A 27,325-nucleotide genomic window follows, 5' to 3' on the forward strand; every position below is an offset into this window, starting at 1 on the left:
CCTGCCCAGAAGACAGCAGGCACAGCTTGGTGACATTTCTCAGCACTAACAATAGCTAATGTTTAAATGACGACATTAGGCTATGTACTTAAGGTGCACTGGCTCATGAACTCTCGAAATTGCCCTCTGAGGGCTTGGATTGTTACTATCGCCAGTTGGCAGTTGGGGAAACTGAGGCTGAAAGTTAAGTAATTTGCTCAAGGTCTGACACAGAACCTGTGGGTGCTGCTATGATACCAGCACAGGGGAACACTGGGTTTCTCCACTCCTGCACTGCTCTTCAGGGTCTTAGACTGCTGGCCCACCTCCCCACCTATGTTGGCTCTTTGCAGGCAGAAGCACTAGACTATTCAACTGGATTCCCCCTGTAATCTCCCAGGCATAATTTTTGTTTGTTTGTTTGTTTTAGATGGAGTCTAGCTCTGTCACCCAGGCTGGAATGCAGTGGCATGATCTTGGCTCACTGCAACCTCTGCCTTCTGGGTTCAAGCGATTCTCCTGCCTTAGCCTTCCAAGTAGCTGGGATTACAGGTGTGTGCCACCACATCTGGCTAATTTTTTGTATTTTTAGTAGAGACAGGGTTTCACCATGTTAGACAGGACAGTCGCAATCTCTGGGCCCCTGATCTGCCTGCCTTGGCCTCCCAAAGTGCTGGGATTATAGGCGTGAGCCACCACGCCTAGCCCTCCCAGGCATACTCTTAAGACATCATTAAACATCTGTTGCAAAGCTGAAAGACTCTCTCTCCTAAAGGTCGTCTAGATGCTGTGGCATTGATGTTGGAAGACCTGGCTCAGCAGAACAGTGAGGCTTCTTGGTAGGTCTTCAAATCTCAAAGTGAAACAGATAAATTGCTTTTTGGTATAGTTTTTGGGAATGATGTTTTAGTTTCCCACCAAACATTCTCAGAGTGAAATACAGCTCTGATGCTCAGGGTAGCAGAGACAGGTATCCCAGTGCCTCTGTCAGCCAATGTTTAAGCTGTGGCCTGTGTCTACAGCTGAGATCCAGCTTGGTCTCAAATCTGCCCCGAAGAGCAGCTATTTACAGATGAAAGCACTGGCAGAAAACACAACTTGTACAGACTGTTGTGGTGAAATAGATTCACAGAGCCTAGGGCATGCTGCCTTAGACCTCTGGCTCCTCCAAATGTCAGTCATTCACATGTTAGTATAAATCACAACCACCTTCCTTCTAAATCCTAGCCAAGAAGGAACAGTAGTTTTGACTGAAGGAGAGAGAGAAGACAGGTGGAGAATTTGGTGGGAACATAGGCCTGGGTTTTTTTGTTGTTGTTGTTTTTGGTTTTTGAGACGGAGTCTTGCTCTTGTTGCCCAGGCTGGAGTGCAGTGGCAGGATCGCAGCTCACTGCAACCTCTGCCAATTTTCCTGCCTCAGCCTCCTCAGTAGCTGGGACTATAGGTGCGTACCACTATACCTGGCCAATTTTTGCATTTTTAGTAGAGATGGGGTTTCACCATGTTGGCCAGGCTGGTCTCAAACTCCTGACCTCAGGTGATCTACCTGTCTCGGCCTCCCAAAGTGCTGGAATTGTAAGTGTGAGCCACTGTACCTGGCCAGCCTGGGTATTTGGATGGGAGATAATGCAGTGAGAGAGGACAGTAAAGTCAAACAACAGAGGAGTGTAAATGGCTTTTCTTGGATGGAAGAAAATTTTTCCAGCTCTCCCTTATGCCTGGAATGTAAAGTCAGCTTGGTGGTGCAGTGACTCAGCTCCACTTCAAGGCAGACAAACTCCACCAGGGAAAGGCTTGGAAGCCTACCTCCCATAGGGACATGCTGCTGGGAGAAAATGTGAGTGGAGTTCCAGTCAGCTCAAGCAAGAAGCAAACTTTTCTACCACGCTCTGTTCACTAGAAGCAGAGAGCATCTACTCATGTAGCAAGCACTATTCCAAGACGCTCCCAACGTGCTATTTCTACAGGAATCAGAGCACACCAGGAATACAGCTTTTCCAGTTTGATGTGAGTTTTACACACATTTGGTATCTGTACTTATTTCTTTCCTTTCTGAAATTATCTCAACGAACATTTCAAAATGCAATCACTTTGTTGAAAGGGAGAAATACATAAGTATCGATTCCACAATCGTGTATAATGTTGATCCTTCAGACCGTAAGTAGAGTGTTATAAAAGGATAATTTGTCAACTTTTAGGGCAGAGGCATCGACATTTTTGTGTGTATGTGTGGAAGTCGCCTTCCCCTTTGAGAATATGGGTCCTTCCTCTTCCAGTCTGTAAACCTGCTCTTATAGACTGGCACATCCCATTTTGCAGGCATATGTAGGAGAGTTCTGAGCCTCTAAAGCTCACCTGTGGATCTGTGTCACTTAGCTGCTGAGAAACACTCTCGTCCCGGGCCCCAGTCCTCACTGGGATCTGGCAGTGCTAAGGGATTAGTCACACGGGGCACCATGCCTACACTTCCTGGCTTAATGGGAAAAGGCACCTGATAAACACCTTAGAGCCCCTCAGTACCATGTGTCACTGAGCTGTAGGGCTTCCCGAAACACAGGAGAATGTAAACAGCCTGCCACACATCGTTCTACATGCCACTCACCTCTCCCCAAATCCCGACCGTGTCTCGGATGTCATTTTTACAGTAGGAAAGTTGCCGGATGCAGTTGTTGACCGCAACACTACTTTTACCGGGGGCGAGGTCCTCTTCTGCCATCTCTACCCATCCCAGAGAACGCACAGCAAAACACTGGAAGACAGACGAAGAGGACAGGAAGTCACTCCGTGGTTTGGTCAACCATGTCAGTTTACACTACTCTCCTCCCACAACTACAAGGTACTACACTTATGCACCTGTATTTCCTTCATTAGGTTCAGTCACCTGATTGAGTTAACAAATCCTCTACGGCTAGAAATTAAATCATAATTATTTTTTGCTATTTAAAAAATGTTGTGATGAATATCATTTTGCCTGATGTGTGTGTATGTTCAGATTTCTTCCTTACAATAGATTACCAGAAACAGGCTGGGTGTGGTGGCTCACGCCTGTAATCCCAGCACTTTGGGAGGCTGAGGTAGGTGGATCACCTGAGATCAGGGGTTCGAAATCAGCCTAGCCAACATGGCGAAACCCCATCTCTACTAAAAATACAAAAATTAGCCAGGCATGGTGGTGCATGCCTGTAATTCCAGCTACTCAGGAGGCTGAGGCAGGAGAATCACTTGAACCCTGGAGGCAGAGGTTGCAGTGAGCCAAGATCATGCCATCGCACTCCAGCTTGGGCGACAGGGTGAGACTCCATCTCAAAAAATAAAAAATAAAAAAAAGAGTAGATTACCAGAAGTATAAGCATAGGGTTAATGGGTACAAGAATTTCCAAGCTCCTGATACTTCTTATAAGGCAGTTTTTTAAATAGTGAGAAATGCAACCCTGTGAAAACTGTTACTTGGTAAGCAACTAGAAATGGTGGAGAAAGAATGAATTAAACACGTTAGGTACTTGTTTCTAATAACAGAAAAGCAAGATGTTTTCTCTAATACCCAGAAAGGCAGCAAAACAAGGAAAAAAATATGCACTCATGATAACAAATAAGTGTGTTGTGTCCTATAGCGTCTGTGATGAAGGAATCTTGAAATGCTGCAGTACTTGCAGAATTGACAGATTTGTACTTTAAAAACGATTTATTCTTGTATCGTTTAGAGATATTCTGTTTGAGATCATACTTCTTCTCTTCTATTTTAAAGTTCTGGAATTCCATTTTTCCCTTTAATTAAAAAATACTATATGCTGCTTATTATAACAAGTAAAAAATTCAAAGACATATGAAGGAAAAACTTCCCAGTGCACACGAGGGTGACCTGGCTATAGCATCTGCCTTTCTGGTGATTGCCAGGGCTGCCACACGCCTGAGCAGGGTCCCTCATCCCTCTCTGCATCCCTGGTCCCAGGCAAGCTGTGCGTCGTGGCCCGGAGGCCACCTTCCTGGGATAGGAAAGGCAGGCACGGAGCCACCCTTCCTTGGGAGCCAACAGACTGGCTGTTGAAGAACAGCTTGTAAAGTCTCCAAATGTGAGCTTCATAACCACATGAAGAAATGCAGCAAAGTGTCCTAAAGTGACCACATTCAGTCTAGTGCCACCGTCCCCTTTCAGTCACCATGCACAAACTGGGCACCTCCTTCCTGAGTGGTTGAACACACTGTGTCAGGAAAAAAACTCACCAAAATATCAAAGACTAAACATCCCATTTAAGCAAACAGTGCTGATCCTCATGTCCTAGAAAAGAGGGCTGTGTAACCACCTCGCTGCCACTGTGTTGACAGTGCACAAGGTGCCTTGTACAAAGAAACCAAAAAGAGAAGGCAGTTCCCGTGACAACCACAGAAGCTACTCAGGAGTCCGAGTCTTGAGGAAAGGTTCTGCACATGTGTACACACTGCAGGGAACCAGCTCGATGGTGAAGAGGTCTTGGGTGCCAGAGCTGGCTGTGGCCAATTCAGGGCTGGCCAGGTCTTGGCTGGCCTGCCTGCCCCCTCCACAGCTCTGCTCCCTCAGTCTCAAAGTTTCTCTAGGTGGATGCATTGGATATTCCACAGAAGCGCCCCACCAAATGTGCTGCTTTATGAAGATGCACGATTTTGCCAGTCTGAGCCCCTAAGTGCCCATGCCCTGCTATTGCTCTAGAAAGTACTGTGCAGAACCTCTCTTCCATGTCGGTTCCCAACCCAGGCCCTGGTCGGTAAAATCACAGTGTCCCAGCTGACTCCTCTGGCCTGCCAATCCAACCTTGTTCCCTGCCACCTCTATTCACATGTCAAAAGTATTAACTCAGTCAGTCCTCACCCCGACCCTTTGAGGTCGATAAGTTACTGTACCCACTTTATACACAAAGAAACTGAGCAAAACACAAAGGTGGTAAGTGGTAGATCTAGGATTCGAACCTGGGCAGTTTGGCTTCTGGGCTCCTACGCTTAACCACTTTGCTCTGTGCCTCCGAGATTTTCGTGGAAGGACAATGTCAGATGGAGTTAGGATGACAAAGAAGGCTGGATAAACAGCCATACAGTTCCTTTTTGTTTTTCTTTTCTTTCTTTCTTTTTTTTTTTTTTTTTTGATACAAAGTCTTGCTCTATCACCCAGGCTGGAGTGCAGTGGCATGATCTCGGCTCACTGCAATCTCTGTCTCCTAGGTTCAAGTGATCCTCCTGCCTCAGCCTCGTGAGTAGCTGGGATTACAGGTGCACACCACCACGGCCAGCTAATTTTTGTATTTTTAGTAGAGACGGGGTTTCACCATGTTGGCCAGGCTGGCCTTGAACTCCTGACTTCAAGTGATTGGCCTGCCTTGGTCTCCAAAATGCTGGGGTTACAGGAGTGAGCCACCATGCCTGCCCCTCAATGAGGTTCTGAGTGTATATGGATCAAGAGTAGAAACAGCCTGCATTCCAATCTCAGCTCTCTGATGGACTGGTACTGGGGACTTGGACAAGCCATTTACTAAGTCCCAATTTTGTTCGTTTGTAATAATGGGAGTAACAATATTAGTTACTTCGAGGGTTTTTGTGAGGAGAAAATAATATAGGCAGTGAACTTAGCATATAAAAAACACTCGAACATTTGTTCAATGAGAAAATAAATACAGTCACTCAATTTGTCACATAACACTTAACTGGAATAAACAAGAAGGAACAATGAAAGAAGATTAGGGTGACCAATGTCTGAATTTTCCCAATAGTCTGGGGTATCCCTGTCATTCTGGCAAAATTATTCAGAGCAGCCCCTTGTACTCTCAAAAAGTGTCCTGGGTTAGACAACAAATTATATAATCATCTCAGTCAAAATTCTAGTGAATTTGGCCTCTGGCATAGAAACTGGGGCTTGGGTGGGGTATTGTGGCATGCCCATGTGGAAATGGGATTTGAGATCCACAGAAGCTGCCATCAGGAGAGCATCTCAGTGATCCTGGTGGGGGTGAACCCTAAGACAGCAGTGTTACTGTGAGATAATATTCTTAAAACCAGAAGTCAGAAATGAATTTTCCACCGTCTCCAACTGCCTACTACAAACCCTCCAACCTGGGACTGCTCAAAAGAATTCAGTAACAACAAAGAAGGTAAAAAAGAATACTGGCTGTTTTCTCTCCTTTGAGTCCAAAATGACAAAAATTTGATCAAAAATTCTGAACATCAAGAGTATCGTTCTTGTCTAAAAAATGCAAATCAGCTGACCTCACCCCAGCACATTAAGAATACTGTTTTTGCCAGGCGTGGTGGCTCACACCTGTAATCTCAGCATTTTGGAAGGAGTTCGAGACCAGCCTGGTTAACATGGTGAAACCCCGTTTCTACTAAAAATACAAAAATTAGGAGTAGTGGCGCGCACCTGTAATCCCAGTTACTCAGGAGGCTGAGGCAAGAGAATCGCTTGAACCTGGGAGGCGGAGGTTGCAGTGAGCTGAGATTGCGCCACTGCACTCCAGCCTGGGTGACAAGAGCAAAACTCCGTCTCAAAAAAGAAAAAAGAATGCTGTTTTGTCATGCTGATGAATAGAAGCCCAACTTATATTACTATAGTGAATTTATTTAAAATAAATTTTCTTGTGCAACCTTGCTGTTAATTTGGTTTCTATCTGAAGAGTTTCACCCCATTCCGTGTGGCCAAAGGGAAAGGAAGCAGGTGTATGGGGAATACAGAGCTCCGCCAGGTGCCAGCTTGGCTTCTTCCCAAAGAACAGAGCAGCAACGAGCAACCTGCACTGTTTAGTGCTGCCCCCGTGTGGCCAGGAAGGTTCATAACCACTACCACCATTTTCCCTTAAACTCAGGGACGCTGGGCATCACCAGTTTTGGGAATAAATCCTCGTCTTGGAGCATGGGAAGAGTTCAGAATATTTAATCAAGTCATCTGCCCCTTAAAATATATATATAACAAAAAAACACAACATATACACTTTGATGCCTGTTCTTCAATAGTTCTTAACCAAAAGGGCTAAAGAGTAATGGTTCAGGTTAGAATCGTGTCATCAGAGGGGTCTGGATTCAAGTCATGATTTTGGTATTTTCTAGCTGGTGACTTTGAGTAAGTCACCTCAGGTCTCTGAGTCTCAGTCTCTTCATCTGTAAAATAATAATGTCACCTATACTTACAACATGTGTAAGGCCTAAAGAAGATAATGCTGGTAAAATGCTTAGCATCATGCCTGGCAGACAGTAAAAACTCAGCAAATGTTTATTATTCTTTTTTGTTTGTTTTTGAGATGGAGTCTCACTCTGTTGCCCAGGCTGGAGTGCAGTGGCGTGGTCTTGGCTCACTGCAACCTCCATCTCCCAGGTTTAAGTGATTCTCCTGCCTCAGCCTCCTGAGTAGCTGGGATTACAGGCATGCGCCACCATGCCTGGCTAATTTTTTTGTCTTTATTTAGTAGAGTCAGGGTTTCCTCATGTTGGCCAGGCTGGTCTTGAAGTCCTGACCTCAGGTGATCCACCCACCTTGGCCTCCCAAAGTGCTGGGATTACAGGCATTTGCCACTGCATCCGGCCTTTATTATTATTAATGATAAACTTTTACTATTTTCTATTAGTGGATTTTAAGGATTTCTCTAGTTTAACAGATCTTAGCCAAAGCCAGCATATGGAGATGTACTGTAGACCACAATACATTTGAATAAATCATCTGGAGGGCTTTCTTAAAACACAGAACAGGCCAGGCATAGTGGCTCACGCCTGTAATCCCAGCACTTTGGGAGGCCAAGGTGGGCAGACCACTTGAGGTTAGGAGTTCGAGACCAGCCTGGCCAACATGGTGAAACCCCATCTCTACTAAAAATACAAAAATCAGCTAGGCGTGGTGGTGAGTGCCTGTAATCCAGCTGCTCTGGAGGCTGAGGCAGGAGAATCACTTGAACCTGGGAGACAGAGGTTGCAGTGAGCTGAGATCGTGCCACTGCACTCCAGCCTAGGTGACAGAGCAAGACTACATCTCAAAAACAAAACAAAATAAAACCCCAAGAAAACACGCACAGAGCATTGGGCCCCTCCCTGAAGTTTCTGATTCAGTTGGTCTGGGTAGGGCCCAAAAATCTGTATTTCTCTCTCTCTCTCTTTTTTTTTTTCAGCCTTTCAGTCCTAAGAATCTGTATTTCTAACAAGTTCTCAGATGATGCTGAAGTTGCTGATCTGGGAGCCATACCTGAGAACCACTGCTATAGACAGATGGCTCCTTTCTTTATCCAAAGTTATGTGGTTCCTAAGACTGAAAGTAAAATCTAGGTTCAAATCCCATTGGCTGTCTCTTATCATTTTTGACCTGGGGTGAGTTAGTTAACCCGTCTATGTCTCAATGTCCTCATTATAAAATGTGGGTACTAAAAATAACTTGTCACACAACAACCTATCAAATGTTGTGAGGATTAACTGGGCTAAATTAGAGTTTGCTGCTGCTTCTGTTACGGTTGTTAGTTACTATGGGCATTTAAGGGATCTGGGTCATGGCTGAATTAGAAGGGACACAGCTTTTGGCCTGGGCCTCTTTTTCTTCCATTTGTTCTCCTTCCACAATGGAATCAAGTCATCCTATCTTAGTTGGAACACTCATCTTGTTTGCAGCTTCTATCTCTGAGTTTTATAAAAGAGCCATCTTCCCACAGAGGACCTCTTCCTAAAAGATGTGTTGTGGGGCAGAACACAGAGCAAAGCCTTGGTTTCCATGACCAGATGGTCCCGGGTTCGAACTATATTCCAATCAGTGGATGCTCAGCCTCCGAAAAATCTAAGGTTACTCAGTTGAACAGTGAAAATGAAATGACAAAGGGTAAGTGGCTGGGCCATTGCAGTCCCTCAGCAAACATTTACTTCGTTCTCTTCGCTCTGGTTCCGGAAAACACTATTAGTTCATTTTTTGCTTTCCCCAACCTTCCATTTCTCTTTCCCCAGCTGAATTTCTACGTTTCTGTCCTTTTCCTTCCCCTGGGCTTTCATGCAAGCAGCAGAATGAGAGCATGCTGTCAGAAAACTCGGGGACCTCCTCCAGGGACCATGTGGGGCAGGGGATGCAGTGAGGGGCGAGACCAGGGCCAGAGCCAGTGAGCCGTGGGATGTGGGCCTTGCCTCTAGCCAGGCGGGTCGGCCTCGGGGAACAGGACTGATGAAGACAGTGGTAAAATGAGCTCATGTCCACGAATAGGCATATCCAACACCCAGGGCACAGCCGCTGCTCTGTGACTGCGGAGGGATAGTGACCAAAAGGTAAATGGTACCAGAACCAATAAAAGTAACAGATGTTAAAAAAATAAAAAAGTTCACATCAAAAGGCTAAGATGTGACCCAACACTACAAATGTAATCCTAATTAGCACTCATCTATGGGAATTACTTACCATTCAAGCCTAATCATCCTGTAGCACAATAACAACTGTACATTTGAGCTGATAAAATTTACTGAGTGCCTATTAGTTCCTGGAGGACCTACAGAGTTGAGTGCCTATTCTTCCCTGCAGACTCATCTAGGAGTAGATAAATTCCTACTCTTGAGAAGCTTGTGACAGAGCAGACACAGAGCAGCCATCTATAGCATGGGCTGTGAATGAAGGGTACACTGAGGCACAAGCATGAGTTGGGAGCTTAGATTAAGAATCTTGCAAAGGGGCTGGCCCAAAGGAAATAGGTGAGAAAAAGTGGCCACTATTTTCTCAAGGTCTCTGGTCCCCCAGTCCTGACACATCATAGCCAGCTATGCCAATCCAGTTTTATTCTGACAATTAATGACTGAGTATCACTAAGGATACTCCTAGGTGGTAGGGGGCAGGGAGAGATGCAGAGCCTCTTCAGAAGGACAGGTTCCATCTCATCAGCTGACTTCAGGGTTTGGTTTTTTTTTTTTTTTTTTTTTTGAGACTGAGTCTTGCTGTGTCTCCCAGGCTGGAGCACAGTGGCGCGATCTCCACTTACTGCAACCTCTGCCTCCCAAGTTGAAGCGTATCTCATGCCTCAACCTCTTGAGCAGCTGGGATTACAGGCATGCGCCACCATACCTGGCTAATTTTTGTATTTTTAGTAGAGATAGCGTTTCCCCATGTTGGCCAGGCTGGTCTCGAACTCCTGACCTCAGGTGATCCACCTGCTTCGGCCCCCCAAAGTACTGGGATTACAGGTATAAACCAACACACCTGGCCACATTTCAGGGATTTTATTAGGGGTCCACAGACCTGGGAGATCCATGGATGGGCTTCAGAAAGTTCTAAACCCCCTGAAAATATATCCAAAATTGTGTGTGTGTGTGTGTGTGTGTGTGCATGTGTGCACGCACATGTGCAGATTATGGAAAGATGGTCCAAAGCTCTCAATTGTTTTCCAAAAGCTGTAAGAATATAAAGTACAGTAAATCTTCACTTAATGTCATTGATAGGTTCTTGGAAACTGTAACTTTAAGCAAAATGACCCATCTTGAAGAAGGTTGTTTTGTTCAACTTCTTTCAATGTTGCTTTGCTATAACATGGATGAGAAAAAAAAATTGGTTTCCTTATACATCGTTCCTCTTGACGTTGCAGTTTCTATGAACTCACTAATGATGTTAAATAAAGATTTACTGTACTTTAAAAGAATTCCAAGGAGGTTACATAGCATTGTATGTGTGTCTATGCATCGGGGCTAGCAAAAGCTTTCTAATTAGCATCACAGTCCTTTTTTGGTTAGTGGATAAGGAAAATGGTTAAATGGCTCTACATAGGAAATGATCAGGAATTTAAGGGTGAACAGAAGAAATGGGTATAGGGAAACAAAGGGGGCAGGAAAGGACTGTACAACTTCTGAGTGGCTGGAGCTGGAGCCAACAGGCAGGACGGAATGACTTGTCAAGGTGAGATGACACCCAGGTTTTTGGTTGTCTTTTTTTTTAAGATGGGGTCTCTGTCACCCAGGTTGGAGTATGGTGGTACAATCACGGCTCACTGTAGCCTTGACCTCTCAGGCTCAGGCAATCCCTCCACCTCAGCCTCCCAGGTGGCTGGGACTACAGGCGCCCACCACCATACCCTGCTAATTTTTGACTTTTTGTAGAGTCAGGATCTCGCCATGTTGTCCAGGCTGGTCTCAAGCTCCTGGGCTCAAGTGATCCTCCCACCTTGGCCTCCCAAAGTGCTGGAATTATAGGCATGAGCCACCCCACCCAGCCCCAACATCCAGCTTTTAATACAAGAAACTAGCCAGGCATAGTGACTCACACCTGTAATCCCAACTACTTGAGAGGCTGTCACAGGAGGATCACTTGAGGCCGGGAGTTCAAGACAAGCCTGGGTGACAAAGCGAGACATGGTCTGTAAAAAAAATTTTTTTAATTAGCCAGGCACAGTGGTGCACACCTGTAGTCCCAGCTGCTAGAGAGGCTGAAGTGGGAGGATCACTTGAGCTCAGGAGTTCAAGGCTGCCGTGAGCTAGGATCAAGCCACTGCACTCCAGCTTAGGTGACAGAGCGATACACCATCTCTTAAAAAAAGTAATAATAAAATTTAAAAATGGATTGGGTGTGGTGGCTCACGCCTGTAATCCCAGCACTTAGGGAAGCCAAGGCAGGCAGATCACCTGAGGTCAGGAGTTCGAGACCAGCCTGGCCAACATGGTGAAATCCCGTCTATACTAAAAAAATACAAAAATTAGACAGGCATGGTGGAAGGTGCCTGTAATTCAAGCTACTTGGAAGTCTGAGGCAGGAGAATCACTTAATCCCAGGAGGTGGAGGTTGCAGTGAGCCGAGATTGTGCCACTGAGCAACAAAGTGAGACTCCATCTCAAAAATAAATAAATACATAAATAAATAAATAAATAAAGCAGCCAGTGAGCAAAGGGCTGTGACCTAAAACAACTTTCACAGAGTCCATTCAAAATACACACAGGCTTTTCAAGATTCTAAATACCTCTTGGATGTTGCCTCCATAATAGAGAAGTCTTTAGTAAACTGGCATTTGTGGTCATTACAGGCAGACACGGAGATCACCGTCGTTATGTATACGGTTTTAAATATAATTAAGCTTTGTTATCGCTTTTTTGGGGAATACTGAAATGCTTTTCCGATCTAGGATGTCAGTGGGTTCCGCCAGAGAGGTGTCTGGGGATTCTCTGGAGTGAAGCTTGACCCAGTTCTCCAGCCGGCTGAAGCAAGCAATCAGCCTGATTCATTATTCAGCATGGCAGAGACCTCGGTGGCCAGGGAGGACCCAGAGAGCATTTCTTTGCTGGCCCCAGTGAGTGCTTCAGCTGTCCTGCCATTTCCCCAGACTGTCTACAACACAGTGAGCATTCAGGCAGAAATCATGATGCACGGCCCTTGGAGGCCCTGGGCCCACTAGTGCCATTTACTTAATGTTCCCCCTTCCTATTTTTCAGAGCAAGACAATGTAACCGGAAAAGCTCCCCTGATGTTAACATCTGACAGGCCCTTCTACAAAGAGGATGGTCATGATCATAGCTAACCCCCATGTAGTGCTTAGCACGTGCCAGGCACTAAGGGTTGATCCGTAATTGAAGTATCACCCACGATATCCATCTCCTTGCCTGCCACCCACTACTGGCTGGTCCCTTCGTGGAGGGCAGTTCCCACCCTGGGTCACCTCTGTCTCTGCTCACAGGGCCAGGAATACTAACCCCATCCCCTGCAGTTGGGAAACACCCAATGCACACGCAGTCACACAAAATGAAAGCTAAGGAAGGGGAACGAGGCAACGCAGCTGAGCAGTGGCTTCGCAGTCCTTCTTCACACACAACAGGGAGCTGCCCAAGTTCCCAGGATGTAAAGCTTCCCTGATTTCGAGTCCTTAAATGAAAATGAAAGGATTCTCTCAAAGCAGATGCATCCTTCCTAGCTCTCCCCTGGGCCATTCCCGTCAGCTCCTGCCTGCTGCGGCGTCTATTCCTAACTGCCTCCCTCTGCCGGAGAAAGTGCACTTGCAGACTTGCCTCGAAGCAACCTTGAGAAAAGCAATCATTTTGAGATTTACAGGAACCACTGAGGTTCTGGAGAGAATGCACGAAGGCAGTCTCACTCCAGTGGGAGCTGAGATGAGATCTGGCGTCTACTTTAACTACTGTTGGGTAATCTTTGCTTCCTTCCCCAGGCTTATTCAGGGGAAGCAAAAGCTCCTCACTCCTCTGCACTGAGAGATCTGCTCGGTAAGGGTACGATGGCCCAGAGCAGCAGCCTGGACTCCTTCCTGACTCATGTGGCTCGAGTGGGGAAGGGGAAATGAGTTTGATGAAGGTCAGTGGTCTGAGGCCATGCTGGAGACGGGGAGGATGCTGCAATGTTTTATTTTATTTTTAGACAGAGTCTCACTGTGTTGCCCAGGCTGGAGTGCAGTGGTGCGATCTCGGTTCACTGTAACCTCTGCCTCCTGAGTTCAAGTGATTCTCCTGTCTCAGCCTCCCTAGTAGCTGGGATCACAGGTGCGCACCACCATGCCTGGCTAATTTTTGTATTTTTAGTAGAGACGGGATTTCGCTATGTTGGTCAGGCTGGTCTCGAACTCCTGAACTCAGGTGATCCGCCTGCCTCAGCCTCCCAAAGTGTTGGGATTACAGGCATGAGCCACCACACCCGGCCTAATTTTGTTGTTGTTCAGACTGGAGTGCAGTGGCATGATCTTAGCTCATCACACCTTGACCTTCTGGGCTCAGCCTCCCCGAGTAAATGGGACTACAAGTGTGCACCATCATGTCCCCTAATTTTTAAAAAAAGTGTTTTTTGTTTTTTTTTTGTAGAAATGGGGTTTCACCATGTTGTCCAGGCTGGTCTGGAACTCCTGGGCTCAACTGATCTGCTCACCTCGGTCTCCCAAAGTGCTGGGATTATAGGCGTGAGCCACTGTGCCCAGGGGTGTGTGTGTGTGTGTGTGTGGGTGGGGGGGGGGGTCTCCTTAGGAAGAGGAGGCAGCAGGGAGGCGCCCACACCGAGAAGATGCCACGTGAGAACAGAAGAAAAATGTGGCCAGCACAAACCCAGGAGAGAGGCCCCAGGGGGAAACAACCCTGTCGTCACAGTGACCTTGCGCTCCCAGGCTCCATGACTGTGAGAAAAGAAAGTTTGTGTAGTTGAAGCCACCTCGTCTGTGGTACTTTGTGATGGCAGCCCCAGCCAACAAACACACAGTGGTGTACACACTTCAGGTAACCACGAGCATATGGCGGAGCTGGCAGTGAAGCCTGAGTTTGTGTACTGACAAACTCCTGTCACCAGCCTCTCTGCCTCCTAGGTGCGGCAACAATGCCGGCTTTCCTGACGGAGAGATGGAGGGTAGGCTCCCCAGGCCACACCTCACACCTCTCGCCCTGACACACGTGTGCACAACGTGCCGCCTCCCCCCCTCACAGCCTTGGGTACACCCAGTAGCTAGACTCGGCTGGCATCGGAGCCCAGGGAGGCCAGCCCATTCTAAAGAAGTCCCAAAGAATTCAAGGCCAGGAGTACACTGAGGCGAAGGAAATACTCCCTCAATGGGGAGTGAGTACTTCAAAGCCCACCACCTCTAGATTTATAGCTTTGGGCTGGTCCTGAGGAGTCTCAGAAGAACCTTAGAGCCCACCCAAGGGATGCCCCGACCTCAGGCACCAAAAGCCCTGAGATGGTGTGGGTGCCCTTACACAAACTGTCCACCAGGGTGTGCCATAACCCAAAACCTGCTAACAGATCTCTGGAGGCAAGGAGGCCCGTAGATGCAAAGGAAATGCCGAGGCAACTGACTAACTGCCTGCTACCTGTGTCCTCCTCCATCCCGGCCACAGCACTGCTCTCCATACCGTTCTCCAGAAGCCTAGGATTGTTAGGTCTAGTTGCAACCTGCAGAGGAGCCCAATGTGGGGGCTGAGGCCTCTGGGCCTCCTCTGTCACAGTGGCCCCACTCTTGCCCTTACACAGAAGGGCTTCTGCTACTAAAGAAAGGCTGGTGCACCGTGCAGTGGCAATTATTTGCAATGCCTGCACCACACCAACTCTCATTAACCTGCTGAGTGGGTTCAGTCATCAGCATGTAATGAACAAGTCATACAAATTAAAAAATATCAACCAGAATGTCAACTTATTAATTCACAGAGAGAAACGCAAGTGTCAGAGGAATGCATGTTCAGGTTGGCTAATGAGAGGGTTCACTCTGCAGGAAATTCACTGCGGTTTCCAATCCCCAGGCCACTGCAGGCTGACGAACAACGATGCTGGCAGAGGAGCCTGGCAATCTGCATCGTAACGGCCAGGATCCTTGCAGATTCTTCACTCATGCCAGAGACATGTCTCCGGGTTGTGAGTTAGTACAGAAATAGTTAATTGCATTAGGCATTTCCTGTCCAGGAACCAGGCTGGCATTATGAGGCCTATTTTTATCAATGGAAAATTTGAGCAGAGGTGGGTTCAATGAGAGACGTAGCCCAATGTTTCCAGAATGTCATGAAACAAATTATGTGTATGTTTACTTAAACACGAACTTGCAGGCATATCTCATTAGACATATGTAATCTGATGATCACACAATCATCATCATGATACTAGCAGTGATTATTTACCGAGGGCTCACTCTGTGCTGAGTATTTTATACACAAGTTAAGAGCCTGGTCTTGGCAGGGAAAGCATGAAGGTGGGCGCTGACATTTACAGATCACAAGCTGCATGCTTTACAGCATGTTGCACAACATGTTTTCACAACAATCCTACCAAGTAGGTGCTATATTTATTTTCTAAAGGAGAAACTGAGGTTCAGAGACCTTAGCCGAACTGTCTGATGTCACACAGTAAATAAACAGCAGAGTTGGATTTGATCTGAGGTTTAATCCTCGGGGTGGATTATTATCTTGATTTTCCAGAAGAGGATATCAGTTTAGCAAAGTGGCACAGCTGAGGAACAGAGGGATCCCAGCTCTAGTCATACTTTACCTTATTTTAATTTTATTTTATGAGATGGGAGTTTTGTTCTTGTCACCCAGGCTGGAGTGCAATGGCAAGAAGTTGGCTCACCGCAACCTCTGCCTTGCAGGTTCAAGCAATTCACCTGCCGCAGTCTCCCTAGCAGTTGGGATTATGGGCACCCACCATTATGTCTGGCTAATTTTCTTTTTTTTTTTTTTGTATTTTTAGCAGAGCCAGGGTTTCACCATTTGGCCAGGCTGGTCTTGAATTCCTGACCTCAGGTGATCCACCCACCTTGGCCTCCCAAAGTGCACTAGTTTTTTTTTTGTTGTTGTTTTTTAAGAGAGGGGTCTTGCTCTGTTGCCCAGGTTGGAGTGCACTGGTAAGATCATGGCTTATTACAGCCTCAATCTTCTGGGCTCAAGTGATCCTCCTACCTCAGCCTCCCAAGTAGCCGTAGCTGGGACTACAGGCTATGCACTACCACATCTGGCTAATTTCTTCTTTTTTGTAGAGACAGGGTCTCACTGTGCTACCCAGGCTGGTCTTCAACTCCTGGGCTCAACAGATCCGCCTGCTCCAGTCTCCCAAAGTGCTAGGATTATGGGCCTGAGCCACTGCACCCAGCTCCCAGCCCTAGTCTTGATTCCCCATTCTCTACTCTACATTAGCTGTTCTATTAGCAGAAATGCTCAATCTAAAGGGAGCTCCTTGAGATCAGGCCTGTTCTGTGGACCTCTGTACGCCCACCACTCAAAAGTGGCCCCAGATGTGCTACATGCTCAGGAAACATTCGTCAGATGAAGACACTCGAGCCTGAGACAGACTGAAGTATCATGCCTAGAACAGACCAGACCTGGCTGGGGGTCCTGGACCACCACTCCGCAGCAGTGCCTTCAGTACATTCATCGTCCTCAGTTTCCTCCTCTCATCACTGGAGGGATAATTCTGCCTTTGCAGGTGCTGCTGAGGATTCGAGGGAACCCTGTGAACCCTGGCAGCCAGCCCAGCACAGCCCATGGGAAGCAGATGTTTTTAGTAGAGTAACAGTAAAATTGTGTACAGCCTGGACTCTGAAGTCAGAGAATGCAGGTTTGAATCTCAGCTCCCTGCTTAATTCCTGTGTGACACGGGGCAAGTTGCTGACCTTCCCCTGTGTCTTGGCTTTTCTAACATGGAAACAACAGACATACAGTTGACCCTTGAAGGACATGGATTATCTGGACTGTATAGGTCCACACAGGTTATTTTCAAGCAAATGAAGATACCGTATTCACAGGATGCAGAATTTGTGTATATAGAGGGTTGCCTTTTTGAATCCACGGGCTCCTCAGGGACAACCATGTTGAGGATGTGTAGATCTAGCAGACTCGGGGGTCCCGGAATCAGTCCTCTGCATGTACTAGGGGATGACTGGACTTACTTTCTAAGGAACGTCGGGAGCACTAAATGGTATCATGTGTATAAAATGCTCACACTGGTACCTGGCAAGCATGCATTGTGTCAGCTTTTATGATGATTAGCTCTACATTATCAGCAAATCCTGATCTAAGCCATGCCTAGTGATATAAAAGTCATATAAAATATCCATTCAGCTGGGGGTCCTAGGGTCATGTATCATATCCAACTCCAGGTGTCTACGATGTAGGCCACAGGGCCAGTCCTTCCTGTGAGTCCACTCTGCCCAGTACCCAACCCAATCCATGTCTGGTTTACCAGGAGCTCCATCTTAAGCTGCTGGGGCCTGGAACCTGCAGACTGGATCCCATATCCAAGGGTCCTGGGGCACCTCAATAGAGGTGCAATCCTGAGCTCTTACTGTGTCTGCAGTCCTCGTATCTGGGCCTCCAGCTGGTTCCAGATCAACACTCTGGGCACCCAGTGGGACACGGAGTCCTGTGTGGAGCTGAGCCTCCATGCAGAGCTTTGTGCTAATTTCTTCTCTAGGTACCAGTGGGATCTAGATAACTCATTGTCATGACATCACCTCCCTCCTCCCTTTGCCCCAACACAGACTTTCAGCTTCAGAGCAGAGATGCTGAGGGGCCTGCTCATTAAATTGGACCCCCTAGACACTGAGCAGGCCCACAGAAGCTTTGGAGAGCGTGGTTTTGACTATTCCTGCACTCAGCAATATGGGACAAGCACAGAACTCAATAATATTTACTTTGTTCAAAAAGCCAAATGCTTCTGCAAAAGCATCTATTTTCTTTCTTATTTAACAGAAAATAGAGATTGTCTCATGAAAGAGTGGGACAGGAGCCTGTGGAAGAGACTTCATTTATTTATTTATTTATTTATTTATTTTTATTTTGTTTTTGTTTTTCTGAGGCAGAGTCTTGCTCTGTTGCCAGGTGCCAGGTTGGAGTATAGTGGCACAAGCTCGGCTCACTGCAACCTCCGCCTCCCAGGTTCAAGCAATTCTCCTGCCTCAGCCTCCCAAGTGGCTGGGACTACAGGCGGGTGACACCACGCTCAGCTAATTTTTGTATTTTTTAGTACAGACGGGGTTTCACCATGTTGGCCAGGATGGTCTCGATCTCTTGACCTCGTGATCCACTCACCTCAGCCTCCCAAAGTGTTGGGATTACAGGCGTGAACCACCAGGCCTATTTATTTATTTACTTAAGAGACAGAGTCTCACTCTGTCGCCCAGGCTGGAGTGCAATGGCGCGATCTTGGCTCACTGCAACCTCCGCCTCCTGGGTTCAAGCAATCCTCCTGCCTCAGCCTCCCAAGTAGCTGGGATTGCAGGCACCCACCAGCACCCCCAATCTAATTTTTATATTTTTAGTAGGGAGAGGGTTTCACCATTTTGATCAGGCTGGTCTCGAACTCCTGACCTCAGGTGATTCACCTGCCTTGGCCTCCCAAAGTGCTGGGATTACAGGCGTGAGCTGCCACACCTGGCCGGAAGAGACTTCTTAAATCCAACCCCTGGCAGCCTGATATAGGGCTGCTGTCAAATCCTCCTAGCCACATTCCCAATCACAATGTCTCCTAGAAACCCCTAACCCACCACAGCCTAGGGCCTAGAAAAACAGCTTAGCTATTATAAAGCATCTCCAAGAATCATGATCTGAGAGTGACCGTGGAAACTCCCCCAGTGGAACAGTGAACACGTTACACAAAAGGGAGCTGCTGCATCAAATCTCCTGCCGGATATGCTCAAATGCCAAGCAAAGCTGAGTGTGTGCCGTAAACATGAGATTCACATCCCACTTTCTCGGAGTTTGAGTAAGAGCCCATGTAAGTCGAGGCCAAGAAGCTCAGCTGGCAGAATCCCGCTTCTATTCCTGCTGATATGCAGCAGATGTCTGTGCTACTGGGAAACCATTCTTACTCCCTGAAAGTGTGAGTGGTATTTTAGTTTCCCCCTGCAGGAGTCTTGGAAAAGATTGGAAAGCAAGTCCTGAGGTCCGCATGGCTGATTTACACTACAGATTACGTTTCTGCTACTGCAAAGCTGAGAAACGTTATTTGCAGAGTAAGCGCAGAGGAAAACCAGAATGCACACTGAACCCTGCACATGAAGTGGAACATTGCATTTTGCTGGGAAATGAGCTCTAGGCCACGTGAGCTCTAGGGGAGCTGGTGATCCTGAGAAAGGAGCAGAGAGAACCTGCAGTCAGGAGGCAGGCTGTACCCGCCGGCCTGGGAGGTCAGAGCTGGGACGCTATGAGCGATGGTGAAGTTACATAGTTCAGTCTCAAATAGTAACAGGTATATTTGCAACATGGAAAATGCACTTCTCAAATAAACAAGTGTACAGTTTTTCACAACCGTTTGCCATAAGCATGCTCCTAGGCAGTATCTGAGGCAATTCGGAATTAGTTTGGTCCGCTCTATCCTAAAATGTGCCCTCGTAGATGAGTCCACTCAGAACGATGCCGCTGAGCCTTGGATAAAGTCCCTCCTCTGAACAGATCTAGTGCAAATACGGTCCATCTTCATTGTGTGCAGATTCCATATCTGCAAGTTCACCTACTTGGTAAAGTTTATTTGTAACCCAAAGTCCATACCCCTGGTGCTCTTGTGGTCATTTGTGGACATGCACAGGGTGGCAAAACACTTGAGTTGCCTGATGCACATGTTCCTAGCTGAGGTCGAGCTAAGTGACATTCCCCTTTCTTGCTTCAGCTCTCATACTGTAAAGAGATGTCCTTTTTGTGATCCACTTAGTACCAGATTTTTCACTTTTTCGTACCCTTTAGCAGTGATTTTGCTGTTTAACATGGCTCCTGAGAATAGTGCTAAAGTGCTTTTAAGTGCGAGAAAGCTATGATGTGCCTTATGGAGAAACATATATGTTAGGTAAGTCATTCAGGCGTCAGTTACGGTGCTGGTGGTCATGAGTTGAAGGTCAACGCATCAATAACATATATGAAATAAGGGGGCCGGGCATGGTGGCTCACGGCTGCAATCCCAGCACTGTGGGAGGCTGAGGCAGGTGGGGCACCTGAGGTCAGGAGTTTGAGACCAGCCAGGCCAACATGGTAAAATCCCATCTCTACTAAAAATACAAAAATTAGCCAGGCGTGGTGGTGGGCACCTGTAAACCTAGCTACTAGGGAAGCTGAGGCAAGAGAATTGCTTGAACCCAGGAGGCAGAGGTTGCAGTGAGCCGAGATCATGCCATTGCACTCCATCCTGGGCAATAAGAGCGAAACTCCGTCTCAACAGATACATACATACATACATACATACGGGGAAATACACAAAACAAGGCTAGATACTGATCAGGTGATGAACATGCTGTGACCAGAGGCCTGCGAGAACCTAACTCTGTATTTCCTCTAGGAGCAATGCCTCAATATTCACTAATTCAGTTTTGGTGGTGACTTTATAGAACACAATTGCCATGAATGACGAGAATCAGCAGTATCCGTTCTTTGCAGAGCTAGAATGGAGGGGCGTAGGGTAGTGGGGCGGGGAGGTGCTTAATTATTCTTCAGCTTTCTAGATCTTGGTATAGTGAGTTGCAGGCACTAGAAACCACGAGTCCCTGGGTTTTTGTCTTAGTTCTGCACTGACGAGAACCTCCAGGATGTCATCTGATTTACTCAGACCTCATTTTTGATATCTGACAAGTGAAATGGGGAAGGGAGCAGTTGAGGAGGGAGAAGCGTTTGGGTTAAAAAATCTCTCAGGACATTGCCAACTGTGAAATATCTCTCACACACTTTATCCGACTCTTATCCCCACTGGTTATTCCTTTGGCTTAAAGGCACAGTGGCCTCCAGGCTGATCCTTCATCCACTAGGGACGCATCACCATGGCCTCCCCTCACCCTCCCAATCTGCCTGCTTTCATCTCCTACTCAGTGTCAACTTCTGGGAGGCCTCTTTGACTACTTGAAGCTGCTACCACTCCCAGTGCTCACTCGCCCTTTTCTTTTTTTTTTTTTTTTTTTTTTTTTTGGAGACTTGCTCTGTTGCCAGGCTGGAGCGTAGTAGTGCAATCCTCCGCCTCCCGGATTCAAGCAATTCTCCTGCCTCAGCCTCCCAAGTAGCTGGGACGACAGGCATGCACCACCAAGCCTGACTAATTTTCTATTTTTAGTAGAGACAGTGTTTCACCATGTTGGCCAGGATGGTCTCGATCTCCTGACCCCGTGATATGCCCATCTCGGCCTCCCAAAGTACTGGGATTACAGGTGTGAGCCACTGCGCCTGGTCACCCGATGTACTTTCATTCCACTTGTGTGTTTGTCTCTCCACGCCCTAGAGTGTCAATTACGCAAAGGCAGGGGCTTGGTCTGCAGTATCCTCAGCCCCTGAGCTCAGAGCCTGATCCTAGTGAGGGTTAAATGAATTTACACCTGCAAAGCTGCGCTTTGAACAATACCTGGTACTCGGTAAAAGTTAACAATAATTATCTTCAGGGCTAATTTCACTTTTCACTGGTTGTTTTCTAAGAACGGTTTTACTGTACCAGTCACCAAGAAATGAAAAGTCTCCAACTTTTTGCTAAGTGTCTGAAACGAACTCAATGAGTTCATAAAGTACAAAGACCTACAAAGACCTCAATTAAAAACACGGCTGTTCTCAACCCCAGAGAGCGCGTTTACAAGGTCTGAGCTCTCTGGGCTGACTCCTGGGATTCTGCACTCTGCTCTTGGGGGAGAAGCATTTAACCATGGCATGAGATCCAGAACCCGAGCGCTCTGGGGACCCTGGAACCCTGCCACCTCATTTCACAGATGAGTAAACCCAAGTCCTGAGAGCATTAGCCAGAGTTGTCACTAACAAGAAGGAAGCTCTGCCTTAAGAGAATGAACAGCATCACTGCTGAGGTCAAAGGCACAGTACAAGGAGATCGCCAACCGCAGCTGGGCTGAGGTGGAGAGCATATACCAGATCAAGTATGAGGAGCTGCAGATGCAGGCTGGGAAGCACAGGGATGACGTGCGGAGTACAAAGACTGAGATCTCTGAGATGAACTGGAACATCAGCCGGCTCCAGGCTGAGACTGAGGGCCTCAAAGGCCAGAGGGCTTCCCTGGAGGCCGCCATTGCAGATGCTGAGCAGCATGGGGAGCTGGCCGTTAAGGATGCTCATGCCAAGCAGGAGGAGCTGGAGGCCGCCCTGCAGCGAGCCAGGCAGGACATGGTGCGGCAGCTGCATGAGTACCAGGAGCTGATGAATGTCAAGCTGGCCCTGGACATCGAGATCGCCACCTACCACAAGCTACTGGAGGGTGAGGAGAGCCGGCAGGAGTCTGGGATGCAGAACATGAGTATCCATACTAAGACTACCAGCGGCTATGCAGGTGGTCTGAGCTCTGCCTGTGGGGGCCTCACAAGCCCCGGCCTCAGCTACAGCCCAGGCTCCAGCTTTGGCTCTGGTGCGGGTTCCAGCTCCTTCAGCTGCACCAGCTCCACCAAGGCCGTGGTTGTGAAGAAGATTGAGACCCACGATGGGAAGCTGGCATCTGAGTCCTCTGACATCCTGCCCAAGTGAACAGCTGTGGCAGCCCCTCCCAGCCTGCCCCTCCTGAGGCTGCCCCAGAGCCCGGGAGGGAGGCCCCTGTGCAGGGGAGCATGGGGAACAGGAGACGCACCTGAGGCTCAGTCCTAGCCCTCAGCCCACCCGCGGGGAGTTTACTGCCTGGGGACCCCCCTTGCCCATGCCTCCAGCTGCAAAACAATTCAATTGCTTTTTTTTTTTTTTTTTTTTTTGTCCAAAATAAAACCTCAGCTAGCTCTGCAAAAAAAAAAAAAAAAGAGAGAGCAAGAGAGAGAGAGAGAGAATGTGGAGCTGGCACCGTGGGGTCCTGGGCCCTGTGTGAGTGAAATTTGTCTTTAAAGAGTTTCTTTGGTAGCCACCCAACACTCACGGAAACGGTCCCTGACCGACCAGCACTCAGTGTGTAATGCAAAGGTGAAGTAAACACAAAAAAACGCTCTGCCAAGATAGGCATGGCAACTGCAGAAGAAAAAAACATTTTAAGTAGTTGTTTTAAAGAATTTGCTGTATATTAGATAAGCTGAATTCCTAAGGGGAGGCATGTATGTGCACAGAGCTAAGATATGAAAAAGGAGACCACCGTCAGCAACAGATTGGAGAGAAGGCTAGAAACCTAACCCCAAAACTGAGAAGGTATCTGAGGAGTAGACATCTCTCAGGCTAGACCTGAAGACAGACAGACGACAGACAGACAGACAGAAAGAAGGGCCCCTTTGTGGCTTCTGCTCACAAGAAGGCACAAAGCAGATGCTGTCACTGGCAAGCCTGTTCCAGAAACATGTGTCATGTTCCTAAGATAGTCACTTCCCACCCGCTCTTCACAGGGAGATTGGCAACTCTTCCTCAGTATTGGCTGAGCTGTGGTTTTCAAAATGCAAGAAGATGTGTTTCCCTTTGAATGAAACAATTTGGCCCATGCAGACGTATGTGGTTGGATTTTATTCCAAGTAGGTAACATCCCCGTGTCTCCATGCAATCATGTCTCACCCTGTCTGTGGGTGGACACTAGGAAAGACAGGCAGGGAGAAACTGAAAGCCACCAGGAGTTCCAGAAACCAGAAACTATTCTGAGAGCAAGCATGACTGGCTGACCCTGGTGATCACACAAAAACAAGGAGGGACCCAGAGGACCTTGAGAGGCTATGGAGTCCCAAAATTCCAAGAGAAGCGACAGCAGATGTGATCCCGTCTCGAAGCCTTGAGATGCTGACGGGGCAGAAGGAAGTATGCAGAGAACGGGGGAAGTGCTGGGTGAGGAGTCTGCAGTGGGGAAGGTCAGAGGGAAGGAAGGAGGACTTTGCATCATGCACCTTACACAGCCGATGGGCCAGGATGCCACATCCCTGGGCTCTGCCTCACGGCAGACTTCTGCAGGCTCCCTTAGGCGAGTGGCCAGGGCTCTCAGTCGGGGTCAAGTCAGGGCGGCAACTCCTGTGCTGTGCTGACTATGGCTCATTATTGCCACCTGTGGGACAACTGGGACTCTGTCTTCTGAATGGACCTGGGGTGGGTCTAGTGATTTGAGGCCCTGCAGAGGTATATTGATCCCAAATTCATCTTCCCCTTTTCTGAACTCCTACTGCAGATGGTAGCTTATCTCGTCATGTTCTGCTATTCTCTAAGTGAATTCCAGCTCTCCAGCTAGCCCCAGAACCTGGCTTTTACAGCTGAACTCAAAGATTTCTTGTCTTCAGCTTGATGGATGAGGTCCATCAAAGAAAGAGAAGTGACTTGCCCAAGGTCTCACAGGCTGGAAGCAGCAGAGATGGGTGAACAGTGGGATCCTCTATCCACAGTACTCACTCCACACCCGCTATAGCCTCCCTGACAAGCCACTTGAGGTCAGGGTCCCCATGTGGCTTTTTTTCATATCCCACAATACCGAGGTAAGTGCCAAGCAGATAAACAGTACTTAAGACCTGTCAATGAATTTTTTTTCATCTAATGAGAAAATTTAGACTATTCAGAGAAAAATCTCCAAAAATTAAAGCAACACGAGTTCTGTGAATTATAAAGGTACCAAGAGTCAAGATCAATTTTATCAGAGAGCGAATGGGTTATCTTAAAGTATTTGAATGAGCTGGGAAAATGCCAACCAAGAGTTGCCCTTCTACATAGAGTATCAAGGAAACAGAAGCTCTGGAACGATGAGGAGCATCTGGAGAACAGTAACGGTGCAGTTCTTAAGAAAAAGAGATGTTAAAACAAGGAATCCTCTCCCAAGGGTGCTGTGGGCTTTTTATCCCCAGGGCAAAGGTTTAAAAAAAGGGTGATCAGTTAACTCTCCCTATGAACCTTCTTGTTTTAACAGGGATGAATGGACCAGAGAGCCATTAGGTTTATTCTGTATCTAGGTTATAATTCCACTTGCGAAATGAATCTCTGTGAAATTTATTCCATAACAACGCAATAGAGCTTCCCACTTTTCACATTGCTTTGGGAAAAGTCTTTACATCTTGAAGGAGAGGATGGCAGTTCACACTTTAGCACATAAAACAGAACACAATATTCTGAATATTTTCACTTGTTTACAATGTGATGTAGCCCAGTGCTGGCCAAACCACTCTACCATAATCTATGCAGCTTAATCAGTGGGAAAGGGACTAGCTTCCACTAGCACATCATCACCATGGCTGGTACACAGTTACTGAGCACTGGCCAAGCTCATCTCTATAGACATCTTTCAAAGAGAGAGGCCCACAAACAACTCCACAGGAATGTGAAGGTGCTTTGCAGGTAATGCCACACCAACACATGCTTGAATGCCACTGGGGAATTTCTGAGCAATCTGTGTCAACTCTTTCCCCAATATTAACTTTTTAAGTTAAAGGATTTCGGGGAAAATGTTTTGTAGTCTCTACACTATTTACCCACAGCCTATCTCTTGGACAGCAAGAGTGCTTTAATGCCGTTAATGGCAGCAGGCCAGATTCTGTGGCAATCCCCATTTTTGGCAGTCCTTGTCTCTCTCTCAAAATCAACACAAACGCTGGGGGAGAAGTGGCAGAGGAACTCAAAGAGCACGCAAAGGAGCTACGTTTTCCTGCAAAATGGGGGCAGCTTTCTTTTTCTTTCTTCCTTTTTTTTCTTTTTTAATAGATACAAGGTCTCGCCATGTTCAGGCTGGTCTCAAACTCCTAGGCTCAAGCAATCCTCCCACCGTGACCTCCCCGAGTGCTGGGATTACAGGCATAAGCCACCATGCCTGGCTGCAACTTCTATTTCTATATTTATATAGAGCCTTGAGGTGTGTTTTTTGTTTTGTTTTGTTTTAAAGCTAGTATATTTAAAAAAAAAAAAAAACTCTTGTGACTACTAAATCCCAAGTCTTTTCAAGCAGGCCTCTGGAGGCTGAGAGCAGGCTGGGCTTTAACCTGGGGTACAGTGAAAGGAAGGATGGTAATATAAACTCAAAAGGCATCCTTTCCACTGTGGCTGAACCGCGAAGGAAGTCTGAACTGAAGAGCGGTTTACATAAATGTGCCCCACAGTATAGGAAAAGGGGAAATAATTCATTCTATGTTAAGTAAAACATCCACACACTCACTAAATTCAATGAGTGAAAAACTGTTTCAAGGCTTGTTTTGTCTACAAGATGAGGCGACAAACACCCCTATTAACATGCAGGAACTTCTTTGTATATGTCCTCACGGTCACCTATCTGGAAGTGACATGAAAACTTCCAACCTTTCTCACATAATCAGGTACTATCAACATTTTAATGCAACTTCTTTAATAACCAGTATATTGCTAGGTATTTCCCACTTTAAATTTCTTCTAAGGTCTGGAAAAAGAAAGGAATCTATGCTGCTTAACTTAAGCTATGACATACTGTAAAGCACTGCTAACATCATGATTCCCAGGCTCAGAGATTGAGGGGGTGGCCTGAGAGCCAGCACATGCCTGGGACTGGGCTGAGGCCCGCGCTGCCTCCAAGTGACTTTGTCCACACAGCCGCCCAAACTGCTAACTCACCCTGACTGGCAGGACTGTTGGGAACCATTACATCAAAATATTTTGAAGACAGTTTTGGAAGACAAAAATCCTATTTGATGTTTAGAGCGGGCTGTAAGTTATCAAAGCATCTCTACAACATGTCTGGTTTCATCTTCACAGCAACACTGTGATGTTCCCAGACTAGGCAATAGCATTATCCCATTTTACAGATGAGAGAAGCGAAGTCCAGAAAGGTTTAGTAACTTGTTCAAAGCCACGCAGCTCATCGCTGACAGAAGGGGGCTAGAACCCAGGTATTGCTGCTCCTGCTTCATAATCTTTCCACTCGGACCACAGCCCTGCATTAGGGACAAAGATTCTCTGGCTGGTTTTTATCTCTTTTGTCTTTCATTGGGAGTCAACTGCTTGGGGATGTCATTAATATGGTTGGCTGTGTTCCCATCCAAATCTCATCTTGAATTGTAGCTCCCATAATTCCCATGTGTCATGGGAAGGACCTGGTGGGAGGTAACTGAATCATGGGGGTAGGTCTTTCCCATGCTGT

At 47.1% G+C, this 27,325-nt stretch overlaps 2 protein-coding genes across 6 annotated transcripts in view; one reads left to right on the forward strand and one right to left on the reverse strand.

Annotated features, from left to right (window-relative positions):
• APBB2 (amyloid beta precursor protein binding family B member 2) overlaps positions 1-27,325 on the reverse strand; it is a 404,376-nt gene that overhangs the window by 85,058 nt on the left and 291,993 nt on the right. For all 5 annotated transcript variants that reach the window (XM_064366631.1, XM_064366633.1, XM_064366628.1 and 2 more), the window contains one exon: positions 2,582-2,728. In XM_064366631.1, coding sequence (XP_064222701.1) covers positions 2,582-2,728 — 147 coding nt within the window. The remainder of the gene's footprint in view (positions 1-2,581; positions 2,729-27,325) is intronic.
• LOC135270079 (keratin, type II cytoskeletal 8-like) lies at positions 13,149-22,818 on the forward strand. The gene is made up of 2 exons (XM_064364852.1): positions 13,149-13,196; positions 22,159-22,818. The coding sequence occupies exons 1-2, from the start codon at positions 13,149-13,151 to the stop codon at positions 22,816-22,818; spliced, it is 708 nt and encodes a 235-aa protein (XP_064220922.1).

This window comes from Aotus nancymaae, unplaced genomic scaffold (genome assembly GCF_030222135.1).
Source record: "Aotus nancymaae isolate 86718 unplaced genomic scaffold, 86718_ANA_hifiasm-v0.15.2.pri h1tg000006l, whole genome shotgun sequence".
Classification (NCBI taxonomy): domain Eukaryota; kingdom Metazoa; phylum Chordata; class Mammalia; order Primates; family Aotidae; genus Aotus; species Aotus nancymaae.

Excerpts from the sequence above, each read along its gene's own strand:
- LOC135270079 (XM_064364852.1), top strand. The coding sequence starts at position 13,149 with ATGGCCCAGAGCAGCAGCCTGGACTCCTTCCTGACTCATGTGGCTCGA. Across the intron at positions 13,197-22,158 it reads TCCTGACTCATGTGGCTCGA|GCACAGTACAAGGAGATCGC; the intron begins GTGGGGAAGGGG and ends CTGAGGTCAAAG.